General features: G+C 43.0%; 1 protein-coding gene and 1 long non-coding RNA gene across 11 annotated transcripts in view; one reads left to right on the top strand and one right to left on the bottom strand.

Moving 5' to 3' along the window:
* ERICH3 (glutamate rich 3) overlaps positions 1-17,146 on the bottom strand; it is a gene marked incomplete at its 5' end in the record, with an annotated part of 66,476 nt that overhangs the window by 39,770 nt on the left and 9,560 nt on the right. For 5 of the 10 annotated variants that reach the window (XM_083448365.1, XM_083448361.1, XM_083448359.1 and 2 more), the window contains 6 exons: positions 3,113-3,293; positions 5,997-6,182; positions 8,074-8,229; positions 9,911-10,033; positions 10,500-10,571; positions 13,848-13,973. In XM_083448365.1, coding sequence (XP_083304491.1) covers positions 3,113-3,293; positions 5,997-6,182; positions 8,074-8,229; positions 9,911-10,033; positions 10,500-10,571; positions 13,848-13,973 — 844 coding nt within the window. Of the gene's footprint in view, positions 1-3,112; positions 3,294-5,996; positions 6,183-8,073; positions 8,230-9,910; positions 10,034-10,499; positions 10,572-11,782; positions 12,006-12,433; positions 12,669-13,847; positions 13,974-17,146 lie in introns of those variants that run through there. The other 5 variants (XM_083448363.1, XM_083448360.1, XM_083448362.1 and 2 more) reach the window with 5 other exon arrangements.
* On the top strand, positions 12,173-13,576 carry LOC310681066. The gene is made up of 2 exons (XR_014513094.1): positions 12,173-12,260; positions 13,322-13,576. It is a non-coding gene; the product is annotated as an uncharacterized lncRNA (long non-coding RNA).

Raw genomic sequence — 17,146 nt, forward strand, 5'->3', positions numbered from 1 at the left:
TAAAAGGGATTTAGAAATTTGGTCAAGATTGAAACTTTCCTTGTTGGGAAGAATCGCAGCTATAAAAATGAATGTGTTGCCGAAAATGTTATTTTTGTTTCAAACCTTGCAGATCGTGGACAGAGTGGACTGTTTTGGAAAATGGCAGAAGGACATATCTAGATTTATCTGGCAGGGCAAAAAGCCCCGAATAAAGTTTAAAATACTAACAGATTCAAAAGAAAGAGGGGGGTTTGCCCTGCCGGACTTGAGGTTGTATTATGAGGCTGCAGCCTTCTGCTGGCTGAAAGATTGGTTTTTGTTGGAAAACACCGATGTCCTAGATCTGGAAGGATTTGATAATGCTTTTGGTTGGCACGCATACCTATGGTACGACAAGGTTAAAGTACATAAATTGTTTAAAAGCCACATTGTCAGAAAAGCAATTTTTGCAGTCTGGATGAAATATAAAGACCTACTAGAGAGTAAAACTCCGAGGTGGTTATCACCAATGGAGGCCAAGGCCCGAAAAAGACCCAATATGGAGGCCTACTGGCCGAAATATTGGGAACTAATTGAAAAAATTGGAGACAATTGGAAGCTGCAGAGCCAGGAGAAATTAAAAAACAAGGTGCGAGATTGGTTACATTATGCTCAAATTCAAGAGGTTTTCAAAATGGATAAAAAAGTTGGATTCCAGGTGGAAAAGTCGAAACTAGAGACAGAATTGTTAGAACCAAAGACAAAGCTGTTATCTAGAATGTATAACTTGCTGCTTATGTGGAATACACAGGATGAGATAGTTAAATCTGCTATGATTAAATGGGCACAGGATGTTGGACACAACATTATGTTTGAAGACTGGGAAAGGTTATGGAACACCGGAATGAAATTCACGGCAAGTACTGCCTTGAAGGAAAACATTATGAAAATGATATACCGGTGGTACATGACCCCAGTCAAGTTAGCTAAGATACATCACCTGTCGGACAATAAATGTTGGAAGTGTAAAGAAGCAGAGGGGACTTTCTTTCACCTCTGGTGGACTTGCCCAAGGGTTAAGGCCTTTTGGGAAATGATTTATAATGAGTTGAAAAAGGTATTTAGGTATACCTTTCCCAAGAAACCAGAGGCCTTCCTGTTGGGCATGGTGGACCAGAGAGTGTTAAAGAAGGACAGAATTTTGTTTATGTATGCTAGTACAGCAGCAAGAATACTCATCGCTAAGAACTGGAAGACACAAGATCTACCCACGCTGGAGGAATGGCAGACGCAGTTGATGGATTACATGGAGATAGCTGAATTGACCGGCAGAATCCGAGATGTGGATGTAGAAACAATTGAGGTGGACTGGAAAAAATTTAAAGATTATTTGCAAAAGTATTATAAGCTGTATGAATCTTAAGATTGTGCATGATTTGGAAAGGATATGCTTTAGCAACTATGATTAAGTAAACAGTAAATTAAGTGAGCAAAGAGAAAAGGAGACAATATGAATTGAACATGTTACGTTTATTTTCAAAGGTATAAAAATGGTGACATAATATATTGAATTTGGATACATAACATGTGAAAGTTACAATAAGGTATGACATAAGGTAACAAATTGCTGACATTGTTAATACAAAGAATGCAGAATCGGAAGGGGTGGGGAAGTCCAAGTTAGGACTCTTTTTTGTTTTGATTTATATTGTTTTGTTATATTAAAAAAAAAAAAAAAATGGTTTCTTGTAAATTTGTAGGTATGTTGTTTGCAATGTACAAAATTCGGAAAGAAACGCAATAAAAAATATTATAAAAAAAAAAAAGAAACTGTTTTTGAGGGATTCCCCCTTACCCTTTAGGGTTTTTTGTTTTCCTTTAAAAAAAATGCCTTTGGTCATGCGTGCTCTCCTTAGGTCACAGGCCTCACTGGTCCTGCTTCACACCTGTGGTTTTGCCCCCCCTGGCTCTTTTTTGTCTTGATGGAAGATACAGAATGTGTGCAGATACTAGCCTACTGTACTAGTATTTAAGCAGAGGTGGAATGGCCATTTGCCATTGATGCTTTAGCTGAGATCCCTGCTTTGCAAGGGATGACCCCCGGGACCCTTCCAACTCTACAATTCTATGGTTCTATGTACAAAGGTAGCATTCACACTCATTGCCCCACGTGACTTTATCTCTGGCCCCACCCACCACTTATATTTGACCTTCCAAAGGTTGCCCAGAAGGGAATTCATTCATTCATTCCTTTTATTTGTATCTCGCCCACCCTCAGAGCTCAAGGTGGCCTATGTAGTTCTCCTCTTCCCTATTTCATCTTCACAACAACCCTGCAAGGTAAGAGAGAGGCGAGAGAGGCAGTGAGTGACCCAAGGTCACCCAGCAAGCTTCATGACCGAGTGGGGATTCGAACCTTGGTCTCCCAGGTCCTAGTCTGACACTCTAACCACTACACCACGCTGGCTCGCATGCCGAAAAGGGTTCCCCATCCGTGGTGTGTCCCGTCCAAGACCTCTGGGAATGGGCTATATTTACTTCTACATTCTATTCATTGCTTAGCACTACTGCAAATTAAATGATGTAAATTATATTTACTTAATTTATTATTTAATTCAAATAAGTAAGTAAAATAGAGACTACATCCTTCCACAGCAATCGCCCTCTATCGTGCCATGAGATTAATTCTACCCAGCGTGCAAGCCTTCCCTCAGATCAACATCGTCACCATTGATTCACGTTCAGAATCAAAGCTCAAGCATGTATTCATTTCCCTCCCGGAGTCATAAACAGCTCACCCTGATATATTATAGCTTCTTGTAAGCAGATAATTTGGTATTCATTTTACCCCTGCAAGCATTTTATTAACCATACATCTCCATCCAAAAATTAATCTAACCCGCTGTATTTTGCTAAATCACCGCTGTACATCCCCTTCTTCCATAATTTGCAAAAGTAATTGCAGCCTCGTTTTCAATCATGAAACAGTAAATCTAGACTTAGTTTGAGGCAGCTGGTATATACGTCCCTGGACACGCATAACGACACACGGCTTCGTGGAAATAATTTCGCTTCCACTTCCACAGTTTATCCACATAAAATAAAGAGTTTTCCAGAACTGAAATGAACTCTTGGGCTTTCTCATGCTTACCTCCCTCCAGTACTTTGGCTCTGAACACACACAGGTTTTCACCTCCACAGTGCTGTTGATATATTTTGATTTCCTCTCGGTTGTCTAAAAGGTCATAGGACAGGTGCACTGTTTTCCCCAAATAGATCATGGTGACATACGCATTGCTCTGTATTTGAGGCCTGTAGAACTTCACTGTCTCCTACATCAAAGAGCACAAAAGTCCACTGAGATACCTGCAGTTTTCCATGGCTGATATTTGCCCTGCCAAGATCCATTTTCTGCTGTCAGTGTTCAGCAATCGCACTCGGAGCATGTGGCAAGGCGATGAGCAACTGGCAACTTGGCATGCACAATCCCTCTGCTAGAATCCAAAGCAATCACTTACGGCCTTCCCACTACCTTGACACATATTCCATATGCACCACATGGAAAGAGTCTAATGGACTAACCTAAGCTGATGTGGGTGGCGCTGTGGTCTAAACCACAGAGCCTAGGGCTTGCCGATCAGAAGGTCAGCAGTTCTAATCCCCACGACAGGGTGAGCTCCCGTTGTTCGGTCCCAGCTCCTGCCCACCTAACAGTTCGAAAGCACATCAAGTGTAAGCTGCTAAATAGGTACCGCTCCGGCAGTAGGGTAAACGGTGTTTCCGTGTGCTGCTCTGGTTCACCAGAAGCGGCTTAGTCATGCTGGCCACATAACCCGGAAGCTGTCTGCAGACAAACGCTGGCTCCCTCGGCCTACAGAACGAGATGCACATGCAACCCCAGAGTTGTCTGCGACTGGACCTAACGGTCAGGGGTACCTTTAGCTTTAAGCTGTTTGGGGCTGCACAGAGCATCACATGATGGAGAGATGTGGTACTTCAAAGGTAGAAACATCTTATACGGCAGTAATAGAAAAGGTGAATTCTATGCTGGAATTCTGTGTCCAGGACAGCTGTCTATCAGCTCCATCTGGTACGCTGGCTGAGACCCTACCTGCCCGTGCACTGTCTTGCCAGAGTGGTACATGCTCTGGTTATCTCCTGTCTGGACTACTGCAATGCACTCTGTGTGGGGCTACCTTTGAAGGTGACATGGAAACTACAACTAATCCAGAATGCAGCAGCTAGATTGGTTACCAGGAGCGGCTGCCAAGGACCATACAACACTGGTCCTAAAGGATCTGCACTGGCTCCCAGTACGTTTCCGAGTGTTGGTGTTGACCTTTAAAGCTCTAAAACAGCCTCAGCCCCGTATACCTGAAGGAGCGTCTCCACCCCCATCGTTCAGCCTGGACACTGAAGTCCAGCTCCAAGGCCTTCTGGCGGTTCCCTTGCTGCAAAAAGTGAAGCTACAGGGAACCAGGCAGAGGGCTTTTTGTCAGCAGTGGTGCCCTCCCAGTGCCCTCCCATCAGATGTCAAGGAGATAAAGAACTATGCAACTTTTAAAAGACATCTGAAGGAAGCCTGTATCGGGAAGCTTTTAATGTTTGATGTTGGAAGCCACCCAGTGTGGCTAGGGCAACCTGGCCAGCTGGGTGGGGTAATAATAATAATAATATCCCACTTCCAGCATAAAATAATAGGATCATTATGAAAGAGCTCAGAAATAAAACTGGCAATATCACAATGGCATTGGAGAAATCTATGGTGAAACCCCACTTGGAATACAGTGTACTGCTCTGGTCACCACACAGCAAGAAGAATACTGAAGCACTGGAAAGAAACTGCAGCAGAAGTGCAGTAAAGAACAACTGGAATTCTGAGGAGCCTGAAGCAACCCACCTACAAAAAAGATTAGTGTGTGAGGCTTTTTACTTTAGGGGAAACGCAGGCAAGGGGTAATAGGTAAAGGTACCCCTGCCCGTACGGGCCAGTCTTCCCAGACTCTAGGGTTGTGCGCTCATCTCACTCTATAGGCCGGGAGCCAGCGCTGTCTGCAGACACTTCCGGGTCACGTGGCCAGCGTGACAAGCTGCATCTGGCGAGCCAGCGCAGCACACGGAACGCCGTTTACCTTCCCACTGGTAAGCGGTCCCTATTTATCTACTTGCACCCGGGGGTGCTTTCGAACTGCTAGGTTGGCAGGCGCTGGGACCGAATGACGGGAGCGCACCCCGCCGCGGGGATTCGAACCGCCGACCATGCGATCGGCAATCCTAGGCGCTGAGGTTTTACCCACAGCACCACCCGTGTCCCCGTAATATGATAGACGTATGCAAAAAGTGGATACAGAGAAGTGTTCCTTCCTCTTTCATAATAATCCACGGAAGGTAAATGATGTGACCAATGGAATTCACTACCACATAATGTGGTGGTGGCCAACACTTTAGATGGCTTCATTAGACAAATTCATAGAGGATAAGTCTATCAGGGGCTACTAGTCACAAAGGCCATATAGGACTTCTAGGATCAGAGGCAGCATGTTTGCAGAACTACAGGAGAGTGCTATTGCCTTCATGCCCTCCTTGTGGGCATCCCATAGGTATTGGACAGGAAAGAGAACCCTGAACCAGATGGGACTTTGGCCTGATCTAAGAGGTCACTTTAAAAAACAATCAATTTTATTGAAGGTTTTCAACATATAATACTATAAAAACCAGACAAAGATAATACCTAAAAAGTGCAAAATAATAAAAAGGGAAAGAAAACAGAGGAAAAACAAACATAAACAATTTATATATATATATATATATTCTATCAACCTTCTATCTTAATCTTCCATTCACAAACAGAGATCCATTTTTATCTTAGTGCAATCCAAAGGTGAAGAGCCACTACAGAAAACAGATCGGTTACATTCTGCAAACAGATAGAGTTTCAAATTGCAGGCGTATCAGTCTACATCCTCAAAGGTTTTAGGAGGAAATGTGATATCGAGGAAACATGAAAGCCAAAAATTATGGCAAAATCATATTACCTTCATCATTTGCTCCAAGCCATTGGGTGCGGTTGTTGGGCGAAAACGGCGGCCCCTCGGTGCCCCACTTTTCTTCTCACTTCTGGGAGGTGGTGGAATAGGTACCATAAAATTGTTAACGATAGGAAGTCGGTATGGGGATATTCCAGCTGAATAATCCAGAGATTTTAGCACCCCTTTCTCTCCCTGAAATATTTAACAGCAGTTAGCACCCACCCATGCCTAACTTAAAATTATGCATTAAGTATTTGATAAACTTTTTTGCTTAGAATTTCTCAGTACTTTAGGTTCAATGGATTTTAAAAATCAAGAATAAATTTATTTTTTTAAGGGGGGGAATACAGACCCACTTGTTCATTTCTGGTCTGCGATACAAATTCTCAATACATCCCACCCCTTTTACTGCTCCCCTAGGGTTTGGATTTCCCTTTGTCCTCTGCTTTTATGAGATAATATTTATGGGAGGTTTTCATGTGCACGTACTGTACCTCAGGGTTTGCCACAGTGAACTCTGTGTGAAAGGAAAGAACTGTGAGAAGGGCAAACCTGTGCTTGTAAACATGGAGTGGGCACATGCCAAGGTACACCACATCTCTCCCATTCACAGTTGGTAGGGTTTCCTCCAGGGAACATGGGGCACACGCACCAAGAAGATTGGCTGCCTCGTGTGTGAGGTTTGCACTTGCCAGAACATCCCCAGTGACTGTGGGTGTGCTGGAGAGCATCCCGTTGACTATGTATCTGCATTCCAGTCATGAATCTGAATAATCACATGCCAGATCATGGCAGCTTACTAACTGAGGCAATTACAAAGAAAGTACACAATCAATGAAAGTGATTGGCAGTAGATTCAGAAAGTACTTCTCCGCACAACGTGTAAGTGATGAATAGAGTTCACTGCCAAAAGATGTGGCGAGGGCTACTGGCTTAGATGTTTTTAAAAAAGAGGATCAGACACACTTGTGGATCAATAGCTGTTAGCCATGACAGCTACATTAAACCTCCATGTTCAGAGGTAGTGACAGTACCAACGGCTGTGTTTCCAGGAAGAATCTGGCTGTTCACTGTTGGTGATAGAATGATGCTGACCTATATGGACCTTTGGTCTAACCCAGGGTTTCCTAAACTTTGGTCTCCAGCTGTTTTTGGACTACAACTCCCATCATCCCTAGCTAGCAGGGAACCAGTGGTCAGGGATTTTGGTGCAAAAACAGCTGCAGACCCAACTATCTCAAAGGTCCAAGCCCCTCCCAATGAACAGCAAATGCAGAATGAATGATGCAAAATAACACAAAAAATGGAATGATAGATATCAGAAAAGAACAATATAATTTTGCTTAAGTTGGTACTAAGAGAAGTTACAAAACCAACTGGTTTTTTTGGGGGGGGGGCAGAATTTGAGTTACCCACTTCCTGGCACATGGAACTGGATAACTGAAATCCTAGCACGGGCTTCCTCAAACTTGTCCCTTCAGATATTTTTGGCCTACAACTCCCATGATCCCTAGCTAGCAGGACCAGTGGTCAGGGATGGTGGGAATTGTAGTCTCAAAACATCTGGAGGGCCGAGTTTGAGGAAGCCTGTCCTAGCAGATGAGGTTTTTTTGTGTTAGGGAAGAGAAGAACAGGGTAGCAGCTAGAGAGAGTTTGGGGTACGAGTAGAATCAAAGCAGCACACCTGCTCAGCCTTGATTCTGCTTGCAACTTGTGCTTCAAATTCTCACACCACATCCCTAATTATTCGCCTCTATCAGCCCAATTGAAAAGGAGAGAAAGGGAGCACAGTCTAATAATTTCATTTCGATTTCCAAAGAGTAAAAGAAACATAAATTTCTCCTAGAACACTAGCCAACATAAGAGTTAACATCTTAACCCTCAAAGAACTTGCTGTTGGACTACAGCTCCCATCATCCTTAGCTATGATATCTGGGGCAGGTGGGAGCTGGAATCCAATAATCTCTGGAGGGCACTGTGTTAGCTAACCTTGTGCTGGGCCATCAGTTAAGTATGAATACAATGAGTGAGCTTATAATCATGCTTTCTACAACAGCACTTGTATAAAAGAGCAAAGTCTAACCCCGCTGGCATATTGATGTTCTTTCTCATAGACGAGGTGCTTTGGTCTAGAAGCAGCCTTTGGTGCAGATTCATCTGTGGCACAGCTGAGAAGTGGCTGCAGTCGGACTGGTTGCTGTATGCTCCCTGGCGCGGTGCTTGGTCGAGGATAGGTAGCCTGGGCAAATTAAATAAATGGGAAAGTAGGAGACGCTTAGGAGCAGCTCACTCTATGTGACCTGGTGCTTTTGTTTCAAAGTACATAGGCTGAGGTCCAACACAGCTACAGTGGTGCCTCGCAAGACGAAAAGAATCCATTCCGGGAGTTTTTTCGTCTTGCGGTTTTTTCGTCTTGCGAAGCAAGCCTATTGATGGATTAGCGCTATTAGCGCTACAGCACTTTAAGGGCTAAAAACGGCTTTTTAAGGCTTGGGGGATTAGCGGTTTTGCTGCTAAAATGCTTTTAGCAGCTTAGCGATTCAGAATAAGGGGTTTTGGAGCAAAAAAAAACCTCAAAATTTTTCGTCTTGCGAAGCGCCTCTGCAGACGGAAAACCCTTTCGTCTTGCGGGTTTTCCGTCTTGCGAGGCATTCGTCTTGCGGGGCACCACTGTACTACTATCATATCCCATACTGCATAAATGGTCATAGGATCAGACCAGATGCTTTGCTCACTGTTCTGTCAGTAATAATTATGGTATTCAGACATATATTCTATTGGGAAGTCATGTAGACAAAATAAAGAACGATGTTTTTATAAGAGATTGAAGAGTAATCCACTCTGGCGTTTAATGAGTATCTGAAGATGCTTGACTCCCTATTGTTTTATATTTGCAGCATCCGCACAACATCCTCCTCATCCAAGTTGGTTGGCTGCACTTTCCGTGTGTTAAATTTTGATTTCCCCAATCCACAGATAATCCAGCAAGGAAAGAAAATCCAAAATAAAAATGCATGTTAACAGACTGTGGAGACAATGAAGTGTGTTGTGTGGGTGGGCTTCTTCTTCTTTTTTTTTCCATGTGTGGTGACATTTTCTGGGTGCAGTTTATACACCCCACCCCCTACTTCCATGCGGTTTCCATGAGCCCAAAGGAAAGGATGCAGCCTGCCCTTTTCCAGTGGTTCTTGCTCAAGGCAGGTGTGCAGTATTTTTAAAGTAGCTATTTTGTGCAGAACCGCTCTTGAACAAAACAACTCTATTTGATATGAAAAAGAACATTTGCCCTTGCAGACATAGGAGGCAAGAAAGGAAAAAGGGAAGAAAGGCAGTGGAAACCTTTCTTGCAATTGACTCCGTATTCTTGCTGGTCTCTGAGGGACACACTTTTTAAAACTGTTGCTTTGTGTAAATCTTGCATTTTAAACAAATAAAATGAAGGTGTGGATGTAGGTTCACAAACGGGGAGTAGTGCGGAGTTCGTAAACTGAGTCGTTCTTAAACAGGGCTGTTCTTAAACTGAGGTACCACTGTAACAGTATTTAAGGACACATTTGAACCAGCCAAAAATACTCGGGGAGGCAACAAAGCGGGCCAGTGAGGGGCATGGTCTGTGAAGAGAGGGTGTTTGTTGATGGTGCGGCAATGTGGTATGGGAAGAGTCCCAACGGTCAGATAAAGAGAATTGGGGGGTTGAAGTAGGTCATCAGGCCTAGAGTTAAGTGTTGTTTTTTAGACAAAAGCAAAGAAAAAAATGTTACTGGTAAAAATAGATAAATCCCAATGTCGCAAATTCAAGAGTCTTAATACTTTGATTCCAGTTGGTTCAAGGCTGTGGCCTGTGATGGCATAGCTGAAAGTTAAATGTAGGACAGGGTTGTAACAAACAAAACGTGGCCTATGGGCCCTCTTCAACTCACCAGTTGACCTAACTGCCCCCTGTTGCCAAATCTGCGGCGCCCCAAGCGATTTCTTGGCCCAGTGGGTGGGTGTGGGGAAAGCAGGCGAGGTCCATCTTCCGCTGCCCTTCTGGATCGTTCCACCTAGAAAATTTAGATGCCTGAGAAAGTGGTATAGTTAAGAAATGGAAGATGCTCCCTGTTTGCCCTGCTGTTTGGAGAAATCTGTGAAAAGCAGTTTCTCAATTACTAAACCAGTATTTTGAGACCTCATAAGAGAGCCAAGACTAGCAAATGAGTCTTGAGGTATTAGTAAATGGGTTTTTATTTTCGTACAAATGTGATTGTTGCTAGTCAAAAGCAAATCATGTCTAATAAGCTGTGAGAGAACACAGCCAGTTATGCATTAAGAACAGAGAGAGAGAAATAAATATCGATGCCATGGCTATATACATAGAAGTAACTGCTTACAGATTCTGACAAAGTTTCTTCACAGAATTCTTATCTCTCACACCAGTGATCCCATTCCTAGCACAGACAAAGAGATGTACAAGCATTCACAAAACAAGTTTTTGAGGTTTCCTGTAAGATGGAAGTGAAAAATATTTACCTTAAGTCTCTGAATACGGTCTTTTCTGGCAGAAGTTTCGAATTTTCTTTTTATCTCACCCTGGTGATGACGCTAGTTAGGTGTTTTTAAAAAAAGAAAAGAAAAGGGAAATATCTTATTCGCATGCACTGGAAGAAATAAAGCTTGAGGCTAATCTTCACCACTGCTGTGTGACGTATTTTCTACCCATATTCACAAAACATGGGGGGAATGTATGTTTGTGAAGGAATGGGGTTCCTGTGTGTGACTTGCATAAAGCACATTACCAGGTGCATATTGCAAGCTCCACAGAGCAACTCAAAGCCAGTACGTCATTTCAGCATTCTGGTTTGATCATATGCATTCAGCCTCACTGTGACATAATCAGCGCTCTGCTTGACATCTACAATAAATAAGTACTTTTCCAATTTTAATGTAGTTTTAAACCACATTTCAAGTGACACTTCAGATGTTGCTGGGCTAAAACTACCATCTTTCCTATTAGCTGCACTGCTTGGAGCCACCTTGATATAAATGTTTTCAGAGGTGGCAATGGTTGGCATAGAAGAAGAGGAGTGACCATTTTATTTTGCCCTAAACATACTGCCATGCATGGAATTACAAGTGTGAGACCCTGATTTCCACCGAGACCCAGTTGGGAGGGGTAGGGAACTTTAAGTGTCTGCATCACTTCAGTCTTCACATGGATCAGGGGCTCTGCACCTGCCCTGTGCATTGGAATTAGAACTCTTATTTGAGCCAATAGAATCTCCCAACCCCCAATTCTAAACACAGGCATAGGAGGACCAACCAAACGGGGATCAAATGATTAACACACACACACCCTACAACTCTGTAGATGTTCTGATCTGAATCAAAGACCCTGTGCTCTTTAGAAGCCATTTTTGACATGATTTTAAGTAACAACCATTGAGCATGACCATTCAGAAGTTAAGCCCCATTGTGGCCAACAGGGCTACACCTAGGTAAATCTTACAAAAACATCAAGGCACATCATGCCTCTGCTACTGTCACTTCTCTCTTTGCTGAGCTTCACTTCCCACTCCCCAGACAAGGCCCATGGCACTTTTCCGTCCTTTGGGGTGTTGTTACACACAATGGGGCAGCTAATGTAGTCCCCACCCCCGGTGTTGTTAAACTACAACTTCTCATCAGACCTCTGTTCCACCCTTTGCGTTTCACACCCCTTGTTTAGAGACCACAGATATTTCCCTTCCAGTCCTAGGCATTGCCCATAACTATCCCTGGCCACACAGAGCCTTTTCCTACACTTGGCCTCTCACAGAAAAGGGAACAGGGATAAGGGAACAGCGAAATTTCTAATGTACTCCAAACCAAGTAAAACGATTCCTTTCTTAGCCCGCTTCCACTGATGGGGATTCCAGTCTTGACAAGCAGGGGAGTTGGAGAGAAGGTAATGCAAGTCCACAGCAAAACTCTCTTTGTGAATTCCACCGGCAAACTGTTCAAAACCATTGTGTTAGATGATCCATAAGGTCCCTTCAAAGGTCCTTGGGTGAGCAAGGTGTTTCTGCTGGTGTTATTTGGCTGGCCGGGGTGGGGGAGAGAAGGCGGTAGGCGACTGCTAAATTATCTCCATGTTTGTATGTGATGGTGGGGCCTCCCTTAGAATTCCATGATTCCAAGGCAGTTGGTCTCAACTGCTGCTTTACGCTCTACACAAGAGAAAGCAGCTGTGCCAAAAGGAAGCATAGCATGAAAGCTGGCGTCTTAGGAGGACTCAAAAGACCTGAAGTCCACGTAGAATAACCTGCATTATGGGTTGGGCTCCTGCATCATAGATATATAGATACATAGTGATTCGTGCACCTTAACATTGCACAGGCTCAACCATGGAAGGGCATCAGCATCACAAAGGGAAAACAGAAGGCAGGAACAATCCATGAGTGGAACCAAGGCAGAATGGGGCCTACCTGCAGCCACATTTCCACCTTCTGTGTGAATGAGATAGCGTCTGCTCCTCCCTGCCCTGGCTCGCTCCTTACATCCATGCCCCTCTTTGTTATTGCTGGCTGTCCTTGACCTTGGGTGTTCGTATTGGTAGATGTGAGCATGTATCTGATGGGCTGTAATAGGTTCTTGAGTACACAGGTGGAACATGACCTCCTGCTGCCTTGCTCTCAGGAGATGACTGCGTGGAACCCAGTGGCTGTAGGGAACTCTTGCATTCTGAGATGCTCAAGCCACTTTATTGGTTCTGACCAATTGCAGCCTATTCGTGTATCTTTCCTTCCTCCCTTAACTCCCTCTTCCCTGCCAATATGAAATTATCGGAGAACATGTTTTTGCTATGATTTAATATTTCTCAGGCCACTTGCAAATTAGTGGAGGAAACATTTACCTGCTCATGCAGGCATTTTATTGGAATTTACTCCAGATACATAGATCTAGTCCTCTGAGTCTATCCTCACAGCCGCTAACACACTGCTTAGCTTGCTTGCATGTGCATTTAATTCAGAAAAAAATGTATAAACCAATTAAACAAAAGCAAACAAGCAAATCTACGGGGCACACATAAAAACAATTTGCCAGTAAATACCCAAGTAAAAGCTTGACTCTGCACTGGGATGTGGGTATCATTGGTATTATACTTGTGTTTTGTATAAAAATAAAACAATATGAATTATAATACCTAGATGATATCAGCAACATTTAAAGACAAAGGTAAATTATGTACCTAGGTCAGCTTGTTGAAAGCAAGTTTTCAGCAGGAATCTAAAACAACATAGCAAGGATGCCTGCCTAATGTCAGTAGGCAGGGAGTTCAAAGGTTGTGACTCTAAATGGTTTACTCCAAACAGATGCAGTATAAGCGTTATGTGGCACGCGCAACAGTGTATGTTCCACAAACTGAGGCAGTCAAATAGGCACATGTAGGATGAAATGATCCTTCAATCAAACTGGTCCCAATCAGTTAAGGACTTTATATACTGATAGCAAATCTTGAAGGAATGGTTTAGAGAGTCAGAAAAAATCAGATTGCTTCTTAACAGAATTTCACAGACTCTTCACAGCTTGTTCAGAATCAGAATGAGTAAAGGGGTGGATATACCTTGTGTTATTGCATACATTTCATCATTACTCAACCATAATAACTCTCAAATGTTCCTTAATCGCTCTACTGTCATGAGAAATGGGTGTTCAGAATTTGCTGGTCGCTAAGTCCTAAAGTGTTGCAGACTCCTCAAGCTACCATGTTCGCTACCAAAGGTTAAATTTGCAAGCTATTGCCACACCAGGAAGTTTTCTCAGTAATCCTCCTGTAATAACACTATGAATATTTCTTTTTAACAGCCTTTAGGAGAAGTAGCCATAATGTAAACCTACTTCCATGTCAAGCACCTTGTGGAATATGGCCTGGGCCAAACATTCCCGTATATACTTCTGGTGATCCCTCCTCATAGCATTTAGCTGATATTCCTTCTCTGATATTATTCTTCCACTTCTTGAGATCTGCCAAGAAAAAGTGAAATATAAGTACAGAGGGTGGTAGAAGATGCAAGATTCAGGCAACTTCGCCAAATATGTGTGTATTAGCCACAATCTTCTATGTCTTGAGGTCCAATGTACCCAAGGAGATCAATATGAACCAAGCCTTCCTCATTTCCTTTCATTGTCAGTGAAAGCTCTGTTAAAAACCTAGCAGAATGATATGCTCACCCCTGGAGATGGCTTATTACTATTATATGATGATGGTGGTGGTGATGATTTAATTTATTTTCCATCCTTCGCCAGCAGGTGGTCCCAAGCAGGTTACATTATAAAATTCAGAATTAAAAACAGTGAAAACATATCACAGTCACACGGGAATAGGGTAAGAACTCTGCCTGCTAAAAATTTGGCAGAGGAAACTAGAGGAGTTTTTAAAAAAAATAAAATCACAACACAGTAAAGGAAGAGCCACTGGTTGTCTACCCTGTCTCTTGTTGTTCTTTACTTATTATCAATCTCTTTAGTGGCTAATGTCCTGTTCTCCTACTCCTTCTTAACTCCTGGAGAAAATCTTCCATTAAGAAGAGAGGAAGTCAGATAAACAAGGGGTGGAGAAGGGGTAGCCAATGTGGTGTTCTCCAGATGTTGTTGGACTACAGTTCCCATCAGCCCTAGTCAATATGGGCAATGGTGAGGGATTATAGGAGTTGTAGGCCAACAGCATTCTCAGGGCATCATGTTGACCATCCCTGGAGCAGAGGATAAGCCAGCAGCTCTCGTGTCAACTCTGTGTTCGTGCAATTCCTATTCCTCCCACCTTTCTCTGCCTGTTGATCAGGAAGCCTTCAAAATGGTCAGCAGAGGACGTTCCCACACTGTGTGGTTGCTCTTATGTTGTGAGTGTAATGTGTAGCCAGGCTCTAAGGCCAGAACACAACAATGTGCCTTCACTCCATACATGCTATGCCAATTTGTGCTATATGGTTGAATGAGGTAGGAGACCTTGTAAAGTGTCCAATGTAGCACGGAGACATTTAGGACCCCAGCCTGAAAGTCCATTTCAGCATCCTCTTTAGAAGACTCTTCTTTCATTTTTAAGCTTTTAAGAGCAGTCTTCCAATTCACTGGAAGCAAGCACTAATGTACTGGGTTCATTGAACGACTTAAGAACAAATAATGCCTGAAAAGCTATGTAACAGAAGCACGGGAAGAAACGGCTTAAAAGCAGGCTTACTCTTCCGTGCCATTTGTGGGTAGGAATGACTAGATGCAACTACGCTCAGAAGCCCAAGCCCTATGCCAAGATAGCAAGTATATGCAGACCTAATCCATCTATGTCACCAAAAGGTCTCCAGTAGAATTAAAATGGGTTGCTGCTGTATTACTGATAGTAAGTCATGTTTATTAAGATGGAACAAAGCTCCAGTTTCCATTAATACTTCTTCATCAGTCATTCCCAGTGTTAGACGTCTTGAGCACGGAACGGTCTTATTTTGCTTCAAATGTCACTTGAAAATGCTAAGTGCCTCATTAGGTGGCATGATTCTCCTCTAAATAGCTTTTATTCAAATGCCTTGTGACCAAGGAGTCCACTTTTCCACATTACCAAGATTACCCAATGGGTTCTCATTTATCTGTATTCCATGAATGGACAAAGTCTACAGCTCAAAAGCAATTCATTGGAACGCTGCCTTTCCCACCTGGAAGCTGTAGACTGCCCCCTGATGGCCAGGAGGATGAACTATGACACACCATTAATTTAAAGCACATGACTTCCCGCAAAGAATTCTAGGAGCAGTAGTTTACCCTCACAGAGCTACAATTCCAGCATCCTTAAAAAATACTGTTCCCAGGATTCTTTGGGGGAAATCCCATGTTTTAAATATGCTTTAAACATATGGTATATACACATCCACTTTCCTTTCTGCAATCTCTATGCCAAATAATAATAAATAATAATAATTTTCTTATTTGTATGCTGCCCATCTGACTGGGTTGCCCTAGCCACTCTGGACGGCTCCCAACAGAGTAGTAAAATCACGATAAAACATCAAACTAAAAATACAATAAAACATCAGATAGTTTAGTCTGAATGGTTACACTGGAAAATACCCTATTAAGGCTGTGGTCCTATACCTGGTTACCTCAGAGCAAGTCCCACTGACCTTAATACAGTGGTACCTCTGGTTGTGGACACGATCCGTTCTGGGGTGCCATTCGCACCCCGGAAAGTCTGTAACCATAGTGGTGCTTCTGCGCATGTGTGAAGTGTAATAAAGCGCTTCTGCGCATGCATGAACTGTGCAGAACGTTTCTGCGCGTGTGCACGCAGTGAAACCTGGAAGTAAACACTTCTGGGTTTGCCGTGTTCTTAACCCGAAAAAACGCAACATGAAGCATTGGCAAGAAGAGGTATGACTGGAGGGCTTACTTCTGAGTAGACATGCTTAGGCTGCAATCCCATGCACACTATTGAAGGGCAAATGCTGTTCAGATCAGCGGAACTTAGTTCGAGTTAACATGCATATAAATGTATGCTTAGATGGAGTTATGTTCCCCATTGCGTTGTTAGGCTTTCTTAGAGAAAAGAGGAAGGGAGGAAGTAAATAAAATTAGAGGGATTATTTTTACAGGATATGTTAATACTGGAAAATGTTCGCAAAGAATGAGTGCAGGGGAGGTCTGCAGTATTTAGTGGGCAGGTGCAAAAATGTTTACGGAAACTTTAACTTTTGTGAATGTTGCATTGCCGGAAGGCATGATCACATTAAATATCTGTAACTACAATTCTGATCTCATTTAACCTTAAGTTTCAGATTTTTGTTAATAGGGATTCGTATTGTCACCTATATTTAGAACCAGAAGGAAGAGGTATGAATATTTTGAACAAAACTACATTAAAGGGGGGGGGGGCACAGAACAGTTCCATTAATTGCCGTGTTAAGTCACAAGAGCAAGACAGTTTAAAAGCACCAGTATGCCAGATTTACCTATTACTGCCTTACTCACATATAACATTAGATATTTAAAGAGAGTGGGGGCTTCTAGCAAATGGGGCAAGACTTTCATTAACTGGTGACCAAGTTTCAGTTCTTCTATTAATCAAGAAAACCATAGCCTAAAAGTACACCGTTTCAATTTCAGTTCATCCACCCTCCCAGGATGCACCACATTTTATATCAGCAATTCTACTT

This window comes from Podarcis tiliguerta (genome assembly GCF_965153285.1).
Source record: "Podarcis tiliguerta genome assembly, chromosome: 6".
Lineage (NCBI taxonomy): Eukaryota > Metazoa > Chordata > Lepidosauria > Squamata > Lacertidae > Podarcis > Podarcis tiliguerta.